Source organism: Zosterops lateralis (genome assembly GCF_965231275.1).
Source record: "Zosterops lateralis genome assembly, chromosome: 13".
In the NCBI taxonomy this organism is placed as follows: Eukaryota; Metazoa; Chordata; class Aves; order Passeriformes; family Zosteropidae; genus Zosterops; species Zosterops lateralis.
In genome coordinates, this window is record NC_139773.1 from 20,364,359 (window position 1) to 20,380,199 (window position 15,841).

A 15,841-nucleotide genomic window follows, 5' to 3' on the forward strand; every position below is an offset into this window, starting at 1 on the left:
CTGCGGTGCTCGGGGGTCTCTGCGGTGCCCGGGGGTCTCTGCGGTGCCCGGGGGTCTCTGTGCCCCATCCCCGCGATGCTGGGGTCGGTGTTGGCAGCCCCGGGCCCGGCCCGGCCGCAGCAGCCCCCCGGGGCGCAGAGGGGCTGGCAGCGCTCCCGCTCCGGCCGCCGGGAGTGTCCTGGGGGGGCTGCAGTGCACGACCCCACCTCGCCTCGGCGTGTCGGGAAACGGCGCATCCCGCCGGCCCGGCGAGTCCCGAGGCGCCAACAGGGAAGTGAGAGCGGGAAGTGAAAGAGCTGCCCCTGCCCTGTTCCTGCTCCCGGTGCGGGTTTGTGCCGCCGGAGCGCCGTGCCCAGCAGAGCTCCCCGCCGCCTCCCGGGGCCGTGTGTGCGATGGACACGAGTGCAGAGAGGTTTGTGCGGCACCACCTTTGCCTTTCCCGCTGCGGAGGGGAGCCAGCCCCTTTCCCGGTGCCCAGAGCAGGAACCCGCGGTTACTTTCCCCTAAAAGCCTGTTTGGGGTGGGGTTAGGGCTCGCTGGTGCTGGTCTGGGGAGGGGGTCAGTGCGCTGTTCCTGTAGCTGCCCCCGTGTCGTGGTGCGTGTTTTGGGGGGCAGAGCCCCCAAGGCGCCGGGCTGGGGGTCCCCTGACCCCTCTGCCGTGCGGGGAGAGCAGCGGGGTCTCCTCTCCCTGTGCTGCAATGGGCAGCTCGGGGCCCCAGGGAGCTCCGGGGAAGGGGGTCCCGGCCGGCGGGGCACGGCCCGGGGCTGCTCAGGGCACGGCCCGGGGCTGCTCAGGGCGCGCCAGGAGCCGCCTCCCCTCCCTGCCTGATCCCTCTTCTTCCTCCCAACCCTCCTCCTCTTCCCGCCGCCGCCCTCCCCCACTCCCTGCTTTGTTCCGCTGCCTCCGCACTAGTGCTCCCCTCATCCCCTTCCTCCTCCTCCTTCTCCCACCCCCATCCTCTTCCTCTCCATCTCCTCCCTCCCTCCCTCCGTTCTGTCCCTGCCGCCCCCGGCCCTGCCCCTGGCTCTGGGGAGGGGGTGCCCGGGCAGAGGGGGGTGCCTGGCTCAGACCTTCCCCTGCAGTCCAGGGTCCCCTCACTGGCTGTGTCTGACCCTGGGCCAGGAGTGCTGTGGCCGGTGCCAGCCCCGTGCTGCCCCAGCAGATGTGAGGAGGGACCCCAGATGTCTGCGGGTGGCCGAGCCCCTGTGGCTGGTGTTGCTCCCCTTCTCTGTCTTTCCTCACACTGCTCTTGACCTTCCCCGTCATCCCATCCTGTTCCCCATGCCCTGTGCTGTGCTGTGTTTGGGTGCACAGGGCACTGCCGTGAGGGGACACGTTTGGGGTCGGCAGGAGCAGGTGGCACAGACAGGCCAATGTCCCCAGCCGTGCCCAGTGTCCCTGTGGCCGACCTGGCTGCAGGAGTGATGCCCAGGCACTGGGGGGTTTCCCTTCTCCAAAGTGGAGGTTCATCCCACGATCTCCTCGTGCTGGGCAGGTTCTCCTGGGACTGTGACAGGATCTGGCTCGGAATTCATCCCTGTTCCACCTCCCCCGCAGGATTCCTTTGTTGTAGCTGCAGGGATAATTGTATTTAGGAGAACACTCCTTCAGCAGGAGGAAGCTGCAGCTCCCAGGCACTTCCCTGCCTCTCCTCACGGCTGGGGGGAGGTGTGTGGTGGTGCTGGGACCCCCGGGGTGAGTGTGCCAGCCACCAGTGCTGAGCCCAGCACAGCCTCTGCCTCTGCCTGGGCCCACTGCTGGGCAGGCTGTGTCCTGGTGGTCCTGTGGGGTCTGGGCCCCACTCCTCTTGCCCCCTGTGCAGTTGCTGCTCCTGCCAGAGCTCAGAGACTGAGCTGAGACCAGTTTCCAAACTGCTCAGGCACTTGTTCTCTGGAGTCACTCCTAGGAGCCTGGGGGCATGCAGGCAGCCAAACCCCAGCGCCAGGAACTAACAGCCCATCCAGAGAGGCTGACAGTGGGCACGGCTCCAAGCTTCCCTCCTCCTCCCAGCCCTACAGTGGAAACCCTCAGGGCTGCTCTGTCTCCACATCCCGGGCTGTGTGGTGCTGGGGACCCAGGCTGGCACCACCCGTGTCACTCTGGGGCTCCCTAAGGCAAGGGGTGAGGGCTGGGGTGAGCCCCTGTGGCACAGTGGGGTGCCAGGGGCTCAGGGCCGTGTCTGTCCCTCCCCAGCCATGGCAGCGTAGGCCGGCGGCCAGAGATGGATGTGGATCGGTTCAGCGAGTGCGGGACGCAGACGGACGCGGTGGTGGTGCTGTCCCTGGCGCAGGCCGCCGTCCTGGGGCTGGTGTCCGACAATGAGCTGCTCGGGGCCACCGTCACCCCCGCGGGCTTCTTCCCGGGGCTGGCCGGGGAGCAGCAGGACAATGCCGCCATGGAGCCTGGGGAGCCCGAGGGCGAGGAGCAGGGCCCTGCGGACGGGCAGGACGAGGACACCCTGGAAGCAGACTCCTCCCTGGGGAAGCACGCCCGGAGGAGGAAGAGGCCACCCGTGAGGCTGATGCCCAAGGTCAAGAGCGAGAAGGCAGAGGCAGAGGCTGAGCCACCGTACGACGTGTCCGTCCCTGGGGACGAGGAGAGTGAGGGGCAGCAGGGCCATGTGCCCCAGCCCCCCGAGCCCAGCCAGGAGCCGGCGGTGCAGAGCGGAGCCATGAAGATGATCGACCTGGGCACCTTCAGCAGGAAGCCCCGACGCCTGCGGCACCTGCGCCGGCACCGGGAGCTGGAGGGCACCGAGCGCCGGCGCAGGGGCAGCGACCCGGCCGGGGGCACCGCGGGGACCCCGCAGACCGTGGGGGCCCTGGAGGCGGCTGCCCCGTCCCCTGGCGAGGAGGAGGCCCCCGCGCCGGCGTCCCCCGAGCAGGTGAAGAGCGAGCAGGGCTGTGTGTGGCAGGAGCCGGGGGAGCTGGAGGCGGCCGGCGGCACCAGCGAGCACAGCAGGAAGGCGCAGCTGGACCGGCTGGACATCAACGTGCAGATCGACGACTCCTACCTGGTGGAGGCCGGGGACCGCCAGAAGCGCTGGCAGTGCCGCATGTGCGAGAAGTCCTACACCTCCAAGTACAACCTGGTGACCCACATCCTGGGCCACAACGGCATCAAGCCCCACTCCTGCCCGCACTGCAACAAGCTGTTCAAGCAGCCCAGCCACCTGCAGACCCACCTGCTGACCCACCAGGGCACGCGGCCGCACAAGTGCGGGGTGTGCAGCAAAGCCTTCACCCAGACCAGCCACCTGAAGCGGCACATGCTGCTGCACACCGACATCAAGCCCTACAGCTGCCGCTTCTGCGGGCGCGGCTTCGCCTACCCCAGCGAGCTGAAGGCGCACGAGGTGAAGCACGAGAGCGGGCGCTGCCACGTGTGCGTGGAGTGCGGGCTGGACTTCTCCACGCTCACCCAGCTGAAGCGGCACCTGGCCACGCACCAGGGCCCCACGCTCTACCAGTGCCTGGAGTGCAGCAAGTCCTTCCACTACCGCAGCCAGCTGCAGAACCACATGCTGAAGCACCAGAATGTCCGGCCCTTTGTCTGCACCGAGTGCGGGATGGAGTTCAGCCAGATCCACCACCTCAAGCAGCACTCGCTCACGCACAAGGTAGGGGCTCGGAGTCCTGTGGGGTGCTCCCCTCATCATGCCCAGAGGGGATGTGCCAGCTCTGGATGTGGGTGCTGGCAGAGAGGAGTGTCCCAATGCCCCCAGTCTTGGGAGGAGGTGGGTGGTGCAGGTGGGCAGGAGCACCTGTGGCTGGCATTAGCTGGGGTCACTGACATGCAGTGAGGGGTCTCTGGCACCCAGCCCCTGCCCTTCTGGGGGCTCCCTTCCTCAGGGAAGGAGTTTTAGACCTGCCACAGAGTAACCTGGGGGGGGGTCCTGTCCAGGAGCTGTCACAGCCCCTCTGGTCAGGCTGTATATGGGTGTTTGCCCTTTTTCTTTAATGGGGAGCAATTGGGCTGAGCCCCAGAGCAGAGCTGGCACTCAGCTGCACTTACAGAGCCTGTCCAGCCCCCACCCACAACCCCTGCATTGTGCTGGGCTCAGGCCAGGCTGGTGTGTCCCCAGTGCCTGGGGGTCTGCCCAAGCTCCCCCCCTTGGCCTACAGCTGTCCCACCCCTGGCAGGGCGTGAAGGAGTTCAAGTGTGAGGTGTGCGGGCGGGAGTTCACCCTGCAGGCCAACATGAAGCGGCACATGCTGATCCACACCAGCGTCCGGCCCTACCAGTGCCACATCTGCTTCAAGACCTTCGTGCAGAAGCAGACCCTCAAGACCCACATGATCGTGCACTCACCGGTGAAGCCGTTCAAGTGCAAGGTACTGGCGGGCCTGGGGGGCTGATGGAGCTGGGGATGGGAGGGCACAGGTCCTGCCAGGAATCTGGCCAGGCTGAGCTTTGTGATGCCTCCCCTGCTGGCTTGGGCATGGAATATCTGCTCCAAGCTGTGATGGGAGCATTGCTGCTGCTGAAATGACAACCAATGCCTCTCCCTGAGCAGCGCTGGATGCTCTGGAGCCCCCAGCAGCATCAACACTGCCTCCCCAAGCCCCCCACACAGAGCAGGAGGAGGGAGGGAAGGAGGGAGCCCCGTTATTCTTGGCAGGAGACAAGAGTGACCACAAGGTTACTCTTGGTGGGAGCCCCAGGGGGCCCTGGGGGGCAGGTGTGTGGTGCAGAGCCTTTCAAGCTCTGGGGCTGACCGTGGGCTGACCGTGGGCACGCTGCCGGCAGGTCTGCGGGAAGTCCTTCAACCGCATGTACAACCTGCTGGGCCACATGCACCTGCACGCTGGCAGCAAGCCCTTCAAGTGTCCCTACTGCTCCAGCAAGTTCAACCTGAAGGGCAACCTCAGCCGGCACATGAAGGTCAAGCACGGGGTGATGGACATCAGCCTGGACAGCCAAGGTGGGTCCCCGGGGCGGGCTGGGTGTTGTGACTGCCCCACAGCACTGGGAGCTGAGCTGGGCTGTGCCGTGGCTGTGGCAGGTTCACGTCTCCTCACCCAAGGGCTGCCCCCACAAGAGGCCCAGATCCAGCAGGGCTGTGGCTCCTGGGGAGTTCTGGGCCCCAAACCCAGGGAGGGGGAGCTGCTGGCCCCAGCCCTCCCCGCAGGTCTGTCAGTGCCTGTCCCTGTGCTGGTTCCTAGATGCCATGATGGAGCTGGCCGGGGCTGATCACACGGAGCTGGACGGCCAGCAGGAGATGGACGACTTCGAGGAGGAGAACTCTTACGGCTACGGGGCTGTGGGCAACCCCCCGGACGAGCACACGCTGGCCGAGCAGGCCATGAAGGAGATGGCCTACTACAACATGTTGTAGCCGAGGCTGGTGGGGCTGTGGGGGCTTGGAGGGGTTAACAGGGGCTGCAGCACCCAGCCAGAGTCCCCAGAGCTGGAGGGATGGCTTCCTCCACTGGGCTTGGGGGACACAGGGATGTCCAGAAGACTTTGCTGGACCTGCCTTGGCTCAGTTGCTGCCCCCCTGCCCCTGCCTGCACCCTGCACCTGGTGACTTGAAGCTGCAGGCAGGGTAGGCATGACCCAGCAGATCACTGAATGAGTAAGGATGGAAGGGGCTGCTGTAGAGCAAGATGATGAGCATCACTAATTATTCTACCTCCTGGGTCCTCCCCCCTGCTGCACAGGGGTTCCCCCTGATTGGCAGAAGCCCCTGCCCACATGAGGAGGTGGGTTTGCATTTCCCACTCCCCCCGGGGCTCCCTGTGTCAGGCCCTGGGACACAGAATAGAGTATTTTCGTAGCTCAGGGCACAGTCAGTGCCCACAGCTCCGGGCCTGGAGCTGCAGCCAGCGGTGGATCCGGGGGAGGCAAACCCAGCCCAGCCCCAGCAAATGATGGTATTTTGAAAGTAATTTATTTTTTTCAGATGTGCCGCGTGGTTGGATTTATCTTTTCACTGAGTTCAGTTCCCTTCAACCAATGTGCTTTGTAAACCCGTGTAAGCTGTGTGGTGTGTGTGGGGAGAGGGGGTTGTGAGGGGCTGAGGGCCAGAGCGGGGTCCTGGGCAGAGCCCCCCACTGAGGAACTGGCACCCCCTCCTTGTCCCCCAGCTGCTCTGAGGCTGGAGGAAAAGGCTCTCCCTAGGGCAGCCTGGGTGGGGGTTTGCCTCCTCCCGGCCCAGGGGTTTGCCCGGGGCAGTGCTGAGTCTGCCGGGACCACTCTTTGGGCTCTTCACTCTCTGCTGAGGGGCAGAGGATTCGCAGCACCCCCAGCATTGTCCCCCAAGTGTACCCAGAGCTGGGTCAGTCCTGGCAGGCATCAACACCTGGGGACCAGCCAGGGCACAGGGTCTGATGATCCCACACACCCCCTGCACTTTGTGTCAGTGTTCCCTGAGGCTGAGCACCATCTGCCCCATCCCCAAAAGCCCTGGGGTGGTCCTGGCTGTGGCACCACTTGCTCCCCCACAAGGCAGTGTGCCTACGACCCCTGCCCCACTGTTTTCCCCCCACTCCCAGCCAGCCTTGGGGCAGGATGGAGATGGCCACAGCCTCGGCCAGACCCGACCCTTCCTCAGCAGGGCAGGGCTGCAGAGCCCCATACGGTACCTTCAGGGCAAGGCCAAAATGCTGGAGTGCAGGCCCCCCCAGGCTGGCAGGGCTGAGCTCAGGGGTCTGGCTGCCCCCTGTGCTGTGCCCACACTGTAAAGCTGTGCCAGATGATGTGCCATGGCTGGGGAGATATTTAATGGCACCACATGGTTATGGGGTACAGGAATCAGGACAGAATGGATAGACCCCCACACGCCCCCCCCCCCCCCACCCCTACACTCCCCTGCTACAAAGGCTTTAAAAACACTCCTAAGAAAACTTTAGAAAAATTATTCAAGTGTTCCTGAGCTGTGCTGGGGAACAGGGAGGGCACTGGGCCCTTCCCAGCCCCATCCATCCCAGAGATGGGGAGGCTGTCCCCTATTTCTTGCCCAGAGCCTTGTCCAGGTTGTTCTTGATGGCATCGAGGAAGTCGGTAGTGTTCACAAAGTGCTCATTCAGCTTCACACTGGGGAGACACAGAGGGATTGGTGGGGGTCCCTGCCCACCTCCTCCCACAGCCCTGGGCCCCTGCCCAACCCAATCCATTGTGAATAGCCACCCTGAGACCCTGGGGACTGTTCAGAGGGGCCACTGTGCACAGCCAGCTCCTGGTCACTTTCCCACCCTACAGGGTCACTCCACCTGCCCAGTCACCCGTGCAGCCTCGTTGCCCTAGTGCAGGTGGCTGCCCCCTCCTGAGAACCACCCTTACTTGGCAAGGCCGTGGATGCAGCCAGCGAGGTCCTTTGTCATGGTCCCACTCTCAACCGTGTCCACACAAACCTTCTCCAGCGTCTGTGCAAACCTGGGGACAGCAGCACTGAGGGTCCAGCACGGCTGGTGCCACCAACCCTGCCACCAGAGCAGCTGCTGGCAGGGATCCCCACCCAGGGGTGCCCACCCTGCTCACTTGATGAGGTCAGGGTTACTGTCCAGCTTGCCCCGGTGCTCCAGGCCACGTGTCCAGGCGAAGATGCTGGCGATGGGGTTGGTGCTGGTGGGTCGTCCCTGCGCAGAGAGAGTGGTCAGCTGTCTGGTGTGGACACTGTGCTCAGTGTGGGCAGCCTGGCACAGGCAGCTCACAGGCTCTGCTCCCTGGCAGAGGGTGCCCACCTTCTGGTGCTCCCGGTAGTGCCGGGTGACAGTGCCATGGGCAGCCTCGGCCTCAATGGTCTTCCCATCCGGGCACACCAGGACAGAGGTCATCAACCCCAGGGAGCCGAACCCTGCGGTGGGACAGGGGTCAGCACAGCGCCCAGGGGTGATGAATGATGCAGAGTCCACCACGCTCTACCCCGCTCACCTTGGGCCAGGATGTCTGACTGGACGTCCCCGTCATAGTTCTTGCAGGCCCAGACAAAGCCACCAGAGGATTTCAGCATCTGGGCAACCATGTCGTCGATGAGCCGGTGCTCGTACCAGATCTTCAGCTTGTCAAACTCCGTCTTGTAGTGCCTGGGAGCCCAACCAGGGGTCAGCCACGCTCACCCCACGAGAGTCTCACTGCCAGCACCCCCAGGACAGACCCCAGGACAGCCCAGACCCCCCCGGCCCATACTTATCAAAGATCTCCTGGAAGATGTCCTTGAAGCGCCCGTCATAGGCCTTGAGGATGGTGTTCTTTGTGCTCAGGTAGAGCGGCCACTTCTTCTGGATGGCGTACTGGAAGCAGCTGTGCGCAAAGCCAGAGATGGACTGCGAGGGAAGCAAACCTCGTGGGGCCCTGTCCCTCGGCCTGGCATCGCCCCCAGGGTGGCAAGGAACCCCAGGGTGCCCTGCTGGGAGCCCTGGAGCCCCACAGGTACCTCATCTGTGTTGTACATGCCCATGCCCACGCCACCACCGGGGAAGTTGAACACCTCCCACTCCTTGGAGCCACTGCCATCCTTTGGTGTGAAGACCAGCTTGAATGTCCCGGACTTGTCCACCACAAAGTCGGTGGCTTTGTACTGTGGGGGGCCAGGAAGAGTGTCAGGCAGTGCTGAGGGAGCTGCAGGCCAGCCCCACGGCACCAGCCCCTGCGCCAGCTCACCTGGTCCCCGTGGGCATGGCGGCCAATGGTGATGGGCTTGGTCCAGCCGGGCACCAGGCGAGGAATGTTCTTGCAGATGATGGGCTCCCTGAACACCGTCCCCCCCAGGATGTTCCGGATGGTGCCGTTGGGGCTCTTCCACATCTTCTTCAGCTTGAACTCTGTGGGGTATGCAGGTGGGACCCCTGAATGACCCCCCAGGATCCCTAAATGACCCCCTGGCACCCCTGAAGCACGTGGCTCCTGCCAGCGCCCAGCTCCACAGGCTCTGCCAGACCCTGCTGCAAGGGGAGGGACAGCCAGCATGAGGTCATGACTGGCATAGGACAGAGGTCAGTGTGTCCCCAGTCCCAGGCAATGGGGTCCCCACAGCACCCGTGAGCCCCCAGGGTGGGGAGAGGGGCACAGCACTGAGTATGGTGCAGCCCCCGACCCACCAGAAACCTGAGCTGGCAATGGTGGGAAGGCACTGCTGACCCCAAGGGGGCTGTGCACAGACAGGAGGCTCAGCCCCTTGCCCCTGCCCACCTTCCACTCTGGCTTCATCAGGCGTGATGGTGGCACACTTGACAGCCACGCTGTACTTCTGGGTGGCCAGGGCTGAGTCAATGGTGACCTGGTCATCCGTCTTGTCCCGGTGTGGCAGCCCCAGGTCGAAGTATTTTAGCTGGACATCCACGTTGGGCAGGATGAGCTGAGGGGCCAGGAGAGTGTCAGAATGGGGGGAACAGTGTGAGGAGCCTGGGGAGCAGCACCATGGCATGGCCAGCCCTGGCACCCAGCCCAGCCCAGCCCAGCCCAGCCTGGCTGCCTGCCCAAGGTGGTCCCCCCTGGGCAAGATGGTTCTGCTGGTCTGGATCACCCCCCCTGCCTTGAACAGGCCTCCTGGTGTGAGACAGCTCCCCCTGCCCAGCACTGCCTCACTTGAAGGTCCTCCTGGTCGTTGTGCCGATTTTATGACCTGCTTCCTGCAGACAGAGGGACAGAGGCGGGGGGGACAGACAGAGGGCAGCACAGGGATCACCCGTTCCCCCTACAACCCCCAGCCCTGCTTGTGGCACACCCGCCCATCCCTGGGCCCCATCACCTTCTCCTTAATGAAGGCCCAGATGATCCGTGTCATCTCATCCCCGTCCATCTCCACCACGGGGTTTGCCACCTTGATCCTCTTGTCGGCATCTGGAGAGCAGAGGGGGGGTGTTAGGGGTGCCCCCCTGGCCCCACAGCTCCCCACCTTTGTGTGGGGCCAGGGCATCCCGTGGGGACCACACAGCTCCGGCCAGACAGGGTGGGTGCCACCCTGCCTGAGGGACAGGGACAGGTCAGGGGTCCCTGCTGGGGTCTGGGCAAGTGACTGGGGCCAGCACTGCTGGGGTGGGGGTCAGAGTGCACAACCCACCCTGTGAGGGGGCCAGGGACAGGGCACATTCCTGGCACAGTGGCAGCTGCATGCCAGGCAGGCTGGAACGCCTCAGTGAGATCAACAATGGGACCAGCACCAGGAGCAGGTGCAGTCCCCTGGGGCCAGACTCGGGCACAAACCAGGGTGCAAATCCCTGTGTGGCTCCTGGACCAGGACAAAGCCCCTCTGGGTGCCAAACCCGTCTGTGGGTCAGGCTGTAAAACCCCACACAGTACCCAGAGCAGAGGTGACACCCCCTGCCCCTCACGAGTGGGACCTGAGCACTGACAAAACAAAACCCCTGAGCAGCACCGGGACAGGAGTGAATTAATTCTCCTGGGGGGGCAGAACCCCGCGTTGGTGCGGGACCTTGAAGGGCTCCCCCCTCCAGGCTCAGATCAGGTACGAGCTGCTGAGCAAAACGCCACGTGGAACCGGGACCGAACTCCCCTGGGGCCAAACCCACCTGTGAACCCCCTTACAGAACCGGGACCGAACTCCCCTGGGGCCAAACCCACCTGTGAACCCCCTTACAGAACCGGGACCGAACTCCCCTGGGGCCAAACCCACCTGTGAACCCCCTTACAGAACCGGGACCGAACTCCCCTGGGGCCAAACCCACCTGTGAACCCCCTTACAGAACCGGGACCGAACTCCCCTGGGGCCGAACCCACCTGTGAACCCCCTTACAGAACCGAGACCACCCCCCAGCACCAGAGCTCGCTACAAGCCCCACGGTGTGCCCGCCCGGCCCCGCGGGGCGGCAGCAAACCTGAGCCCGGACACCATTGCGGCCACCGCCCCCCTGAAGAATCCGAGCCCCCCCGTGGGCCGGGGGCGCGCACAGCCCCGGAGCACCGAGGGCTCCCCGCATCCCCCCGAGGGGCCCCACTCACAGTGGCGGCGCTGCGGGCCCCCGGCGGCGGGCGGCGGGCGGCGGGGCAGGCGGAGCAGCGCCGGGGCAGCGCGGAGGTAACGGGCGGCCATGGCGTGGGCGGACGCGGCCGGGCGGACACGGGGGCGCGGTTCTCTCCGCCCCGGGGCGGGACGCGGCCCCGGCTCCCCTCGTGGGGCCCCGCCGCAGAGCCGGAGGGGCCCGCGCAGGGTCCCGCCGTGGGGCGGGGGTCGTGGCTGTGTCCCCGCCCCGCTGTCAGAGCTCGGGGTGGCCGCGATTTGGGAAGGTCCCCGTTCCCACCGGAGGGATGTCGCATCCCTGGGCACGTCGGGGATACGGATCGGCGGCCAGACCCCGCGTGGAACCAGGATCGACCCCCCCGGGGTCAAACCCGCCTGTTAAATCCGTGTGTTATGGGACCAGGCCCGACCCGGCCCAGGACCAACCCAGCTGTAAAACCCCGCGGGGGTTCTGGACCAACCCCCCGGGAACCTGACTCGGTTACCAAACCCCACAGGGATCGTGGGCCAAACTCTGCCCAGAACCTGATCCGGCTGTAAATCCCCTGGTGGAACAGAGAACAAACCCCCCCGGGACCAGACCTGGTGCAAAACCCCGCACGGGACCAGGAGTGAAACCTGGGGGGGCAGACACGGGTTTAAAACCCCTCGTGGAACTGGGACTGCCCCCCCAGCCCCCGGGACCAGACCCCTCTGCAAAATCCCTCATGGAACCGGCATGAGACATCCCCAGCATCAAACTCGGCTGTAAAACCCCTCACAGAACCGGGCCAAACCCGGCTGTAAAACCCCTCACAGAACCGGGGCCAAACCCGGCTGTGAAACCCCTCACAGAACCGGCCCAGACCCGGCTGTAAAACCCCTCACAGAACCGGGCCCAGACCCGGCTGTAAAACCCCTCACAGAACCGGCCCAGACCCGGCTGTAAAACCCCTCACAGGACCGGGCCAGACCCGGCTGTAAACCCCTCACAGGACCGGGCCAGACCCGGCTGCAGAGCCCCGTGTGCGGTGGGGGCTCGGTGGGGCCGGGGCCGGGCAGACACGGCCTGACCCTACATGGAAAGCGCGTCCCTGCCGGGGGCCGGCGCGTGACTCGGCAGCTGGATCCAGCGGGACAAGGGCGAGTGCCACCGCTCCACCGGGACCTTCACCCCCCGGCCCCGCAGGGGAGGAGGATGACGAGGACCAGGGGGACGACAGTGACAATGATGGAGACGCCGCCGGGGGTGATGCACACCAGGGGCACCCCGAGAAAGGTGCACATGGAGCGTGCCCAGAGTTGCCAAGAGGCTGCTCGGGGCTGGGAATTTGTTGTCCTGCCGTCCCGGCCAAGCCGATGGCTTTTTTTAGCCACACGGGACGGGCAGAGCCTGCTCCGGGAGGAAAAACAGCCCTGGAGCTGGCAGAGCTGGCAGCCCCCAGCTGTTGACGCCTGCCCGGCTTTAACATTAACCAGAGCAGGGGCCGCGGGGCCGGGTGGGGGGTCGGCAGTGGGCCGGGGTCGGGGTGTCCCTGCTCCCCCCGCCCCGCCGTGCTGCCGGCAGCGCTCCGGCCACACTCCGGCCCCGCCCCGGGGCTGCTGGCCCGGCCGCCCCCCCGGCTGCCCTCGCCCGGCCCCGCGGCTGGAGCCGCCCTTGTCAGTGACCGCAGCGCTGGCAGGACCGGGTCAGGCTGCTGTCCCCCCGCGGGGACAGGAGGGGACAAGAGCGGCCATGTGGCACCGGCCCAGGGAAGGCCCCAAACAAAGGCACCGCCCGCTCATCCCTGGCCGCAGGACAGCCACCTCCCGGCGGTGCCGCTCCAGTGTCCCCAGCGTGGCCGCCCTGGGGACACCAGAGTGCTGGCGGGGCCGGCTGCGGGGCCGGGAGCTCAGGGAGGGTTGGGACCCAGCCAGAGCATCAACAAGGCCATGGTGTGGGGCCTCCGTGTGTCCCCACTGCCCTCAGGAGCCCCGTGTCTGCCCGCAGGGGACGCCGAGGGGCTGACAGGGGCCGTGTGTTCCTTGTGCTGCCCGCAAATGCAGGAACTCCAGCACTGCCCAGAGCTGCCGGCCTGCAGGCTGGACTGGGGGCTGTGTCCCCCCTCTGACCTCCTGGGGCTGCCAGCACCACCCCGGGACCCCTCTGGGGAATCCTCCCTGCCCAGCACAGCCCGTGTGTGAGTGCCCATGATCGCGGCAGCCCTGGGTGCTGCTGACACCCAGCTCCGAGTGTGCCACCGTGGGCACACCATGGCCGTGGTACCCCTGAACCCCACAGAGATACCCTCATTGTGGGGTGCCCAGACCCCTGATTTACCCCCAAAACTCCCTGAGCTGGCTGTCACCACAAGGATCTCACCATGACACCCGCAGCTGTGTGCACAGGTATTATGTGTCCCCACAGGCATCCCTGCTACCAGACACCCCCAGTGGGTGCTGCCCCCCAAACCAGGCTCCCCAACAGCCCCTCGGTGTGCTGGGGCTGACACAGGCAGTGCTGGGCACACCAGCGTGACCCCTCTGTAGGGTCGGTGCCGTCCCAGAAGCCGTGGGGGGACAGAGATGGGCCCCTCCAGTTCCCGGCCCCAGATGTGGGGAGGACTGCCCAGCCATGAGGAGCCGCCCCCGGCCCGGCTCCCCCGGGGCCCCCAGCGCGGTGGCGGGTTGGGCCGGGGCGGGGAGAGGCGGGCCGGCCCTTTGTTGTGCTGCGGGCGGAGCCCCCCGGAGCCGCCCCCGCACCGCCCCGCACCGCCGGGGGGGGGGGGGAAACACCCCGGAGCCGCCCCCGGTGCCTGCGGCTCCCGCCGCGCCCCGGAGCCGCCGAGCCGAGCGGGTGAGCAGCGGGGGAGCCCCGGGCACGGGCGGGGGATGCGTGTGAGAGGAGCGAGTGTGCAAGGGGCGTGCGTGTGCACAGGGGTGTGCAAGGGGCGGCGCGGGCACGTGCACGGGGGTCCCCGAGGGACGTGTGCGCGGGGGTGTGCGGAGGGGCTGGGAAGGCCCGCGGGTGTGACAATGTGCGTGTGTGTGACTGTGTGTGACTGTGCATGTGAGTGGCAGTGTGTGTGCATCGCTGTCTGGCTGCGTGTGTGCACCTGGGTGTGCCTGTGTGAGTCTGAGCTGGTGAGTGTGCCTGTGTGTGTGCATGGTGGGTGGGTGTGTGTGCATGGTGTGTGTGATGTGTGTGGGGGGTGTGTGGTGTGTGCATGGTGTGTGTGGTGTGTGTTGTGTGGGTGGGTGTGTGTTATGGTGTGTGTATATGTTGTGGTGTGTGTGTATGTGTTGTGGTGTGCATTGTGTGTGTGTGTATACGTTGTGGTGTGTGTATATGTTGTGGTGTGTGTATATGTTGTGGTGTGTGCTGTGGTGTGTGTATATGTTGTGGTGTGTGTTGTGGTGTGTGTATATGTTGTGGTGTGTGTATACGTTGTGGTGTGTGTATATGTTGCGGTGTGTGTGGGGTATGTGGTGTGTGTATACGTTGTGGTGTGTGCTGTGGTGTGTGTATACGTTGTGGTGTGTGTGTATATGTTGCGGTGTGTGTGCAGGGTGCAGGCACGCCGGGGGCCATTCCCACAGCCCGTTCCCAGGCCTGTGTTTGCCGCCCAGGGCGTGAACACCCCGTGACCTCTCTGCGTGTGTTTACATGTGCCGGGTGTGCGCGGGCCGGGCCGGGCCGTGGGGCTGGGCATGGGTGTCACAGGCTGCTCACGGGGAGACGTGTTAGTGCGTGCTCAGGGCTTGGACCTGCGTGTGTGCCGTGTGTCCCACGTGTGTGCTGTGCCCCACACACCTCGGGGTGCACTCATGCTGTGTGTCCCAGACGTGTGGCCACAGCACTACCTGGTGCCCAGGCAGCCCCTGGTCTTGGGGCACAGGGAGGGTCGGAGTCCCACAGGCTTTTGGGTCATCCCTTGGGCCCTGGTGCCTGCTCTGGCTGGGCCTGGGGCTGTCTGGGGGCTGGCACCCCCTCTGTCCCCAAGGAGCACCAGGGCAAGGCTAGCAAGAGTGCTACAGGACCAAAGGTGCCATGAGGATGAGGAGACCAGTGCTGGTTTGGGCTCTGCAGAGTCAGGACAGCTGGGAAGGGGGCACCCATCCCTGAGCCTGCACCCTCCCTTCCCGCACTCCTGGAGCTGACATGCCTGTGCTCAGAGTCCACCACCTCGCTGCCCCCCAGGGGTGCTCACTGCCTGGGGTTCCTGCTGGCCATTCCCTGCCCCGTGCCAGGGCTGCCCAACCAGGAGTGGGGGCCCTGGGCAGCACCCCGTGTGTCCTGCAGCTCCCCAGACAGGCAGGGTGGGGTGCAGGCAGGTGCTGGCATCTCAGGGGACAGGTGGGCTGTGGGGATACCCTGTGCTCCTCAGAACTGACTCTGCCATCGTGCAGGAGCGATGGGAGCAATGAGACAGGAGCGTGTTGTGGGGTACCCGGTGCCCTGCAGGGCCCTGCCAGGCCGAAGGGGGTGCAGTGGGGGGCTGGCTGTGTGCCACCATCAGACAGCACCAGTGCCCCAGCCAGGAGGGCCTGGCAGTAGGATCTGAGCTCACGGTGGGCCAGAGAGGCAGCCCAGCTTGGCCCTGTGGGAGTCTCTTGGCTCAGGCAGGACGTCACTGTGGAGGATTCCCCAGGGCCCCGTGGGGAGCCTTGTCAGGCCAGAGGCTGCCCCAGCCCCTCGTCCTGCTGGAGGGCCCTCCCAGGAGGCTGTCAGGACGCAGCAGAGGGGAGCCCTGTGCCTGTGCCACGCTCCAGCTGTGGCCATGTGCCCGGGTACCCCCCACTCCAGGGAGACCCAGGGTCCCGAGCAGCTGGGGCTGGAGCACCTGTGTGTCTGTGCAGGGCCCGCAGCCGCGCACTGCAGGTGTGCATGCGTGCCTGCTCACACACTCTGCGTGTGCACGGCTGAGAGGAGGGACCGCCGGCTGCTGTCTGGCAGCTCC

General features: G+C 65.8%; 2 protein-coding genes across 2 annotated transcripts; one reads left to right on the forward strand and one right to left on the reverse strand.

The window, feature by feature from the left end:
* The first annotated feature begins 314 nt into the window (after positions 1 to 314).
* On the forward strand, positions 315 to 6,745 carry ZNF710 (zinc finger protein 710). Its single transcript, XM_083870827.1, has 5 exons — positions 315 to 412; positions 2,195 to 3,620; positions 4,144 to 4,335; positions 4,751 to 4,925; positions 5,167 to 6,745. Exons 1-5 carry the CDS (start codon positions 393 to 395, stop codon positions 5,337 to 5,339), a joined length of 1,986 nt encoding a protein of 661 aa, XP_083726953.1. The 5' UTR covers positions 315 to 392; the 3' UTR covers positions 5,340 to 6,745.
* A 100-nt stretch (positions 6,746 to 6,845) lies between these two features.
* IDH2 (isocitrate dehydrogenase (NADP(+)) 2) lies at positions 6,846 to 11,004 on the reverse strand. Its single transcript, XM_083870833.1, has 11 exons — positions 10,904 to 11,004; positions 9,693 to 9,784; positions 9,134 to 9,299; positions 8,606 to 8,766; positions 8,379 to 8,522; positions 8,132 to 8,268; positions 7,877 to 8,028; positions 7,687 to 7,799; positions 7,484 to 7,581; positions 7,286 to 7,378; positions 6,846 to 7,039 (listed from the first exon to the last, which is right to left on the reverse strand). The coding sequence occupies exons 1-11, from the start codon at positions 10,992 to 10,994 to the stop codon at positions 6,952 to 6,954; spliced, it is 1,335 nt and encodes a 444-aa protein (XP_083726959.1). The 5' UTR covers positions 10,995 to 11,004; the 3' UTR covers positions 6,846 to 6,951.
* Positions 11,005 to 15,841: the final 4,837 nt, after the last annotated feature.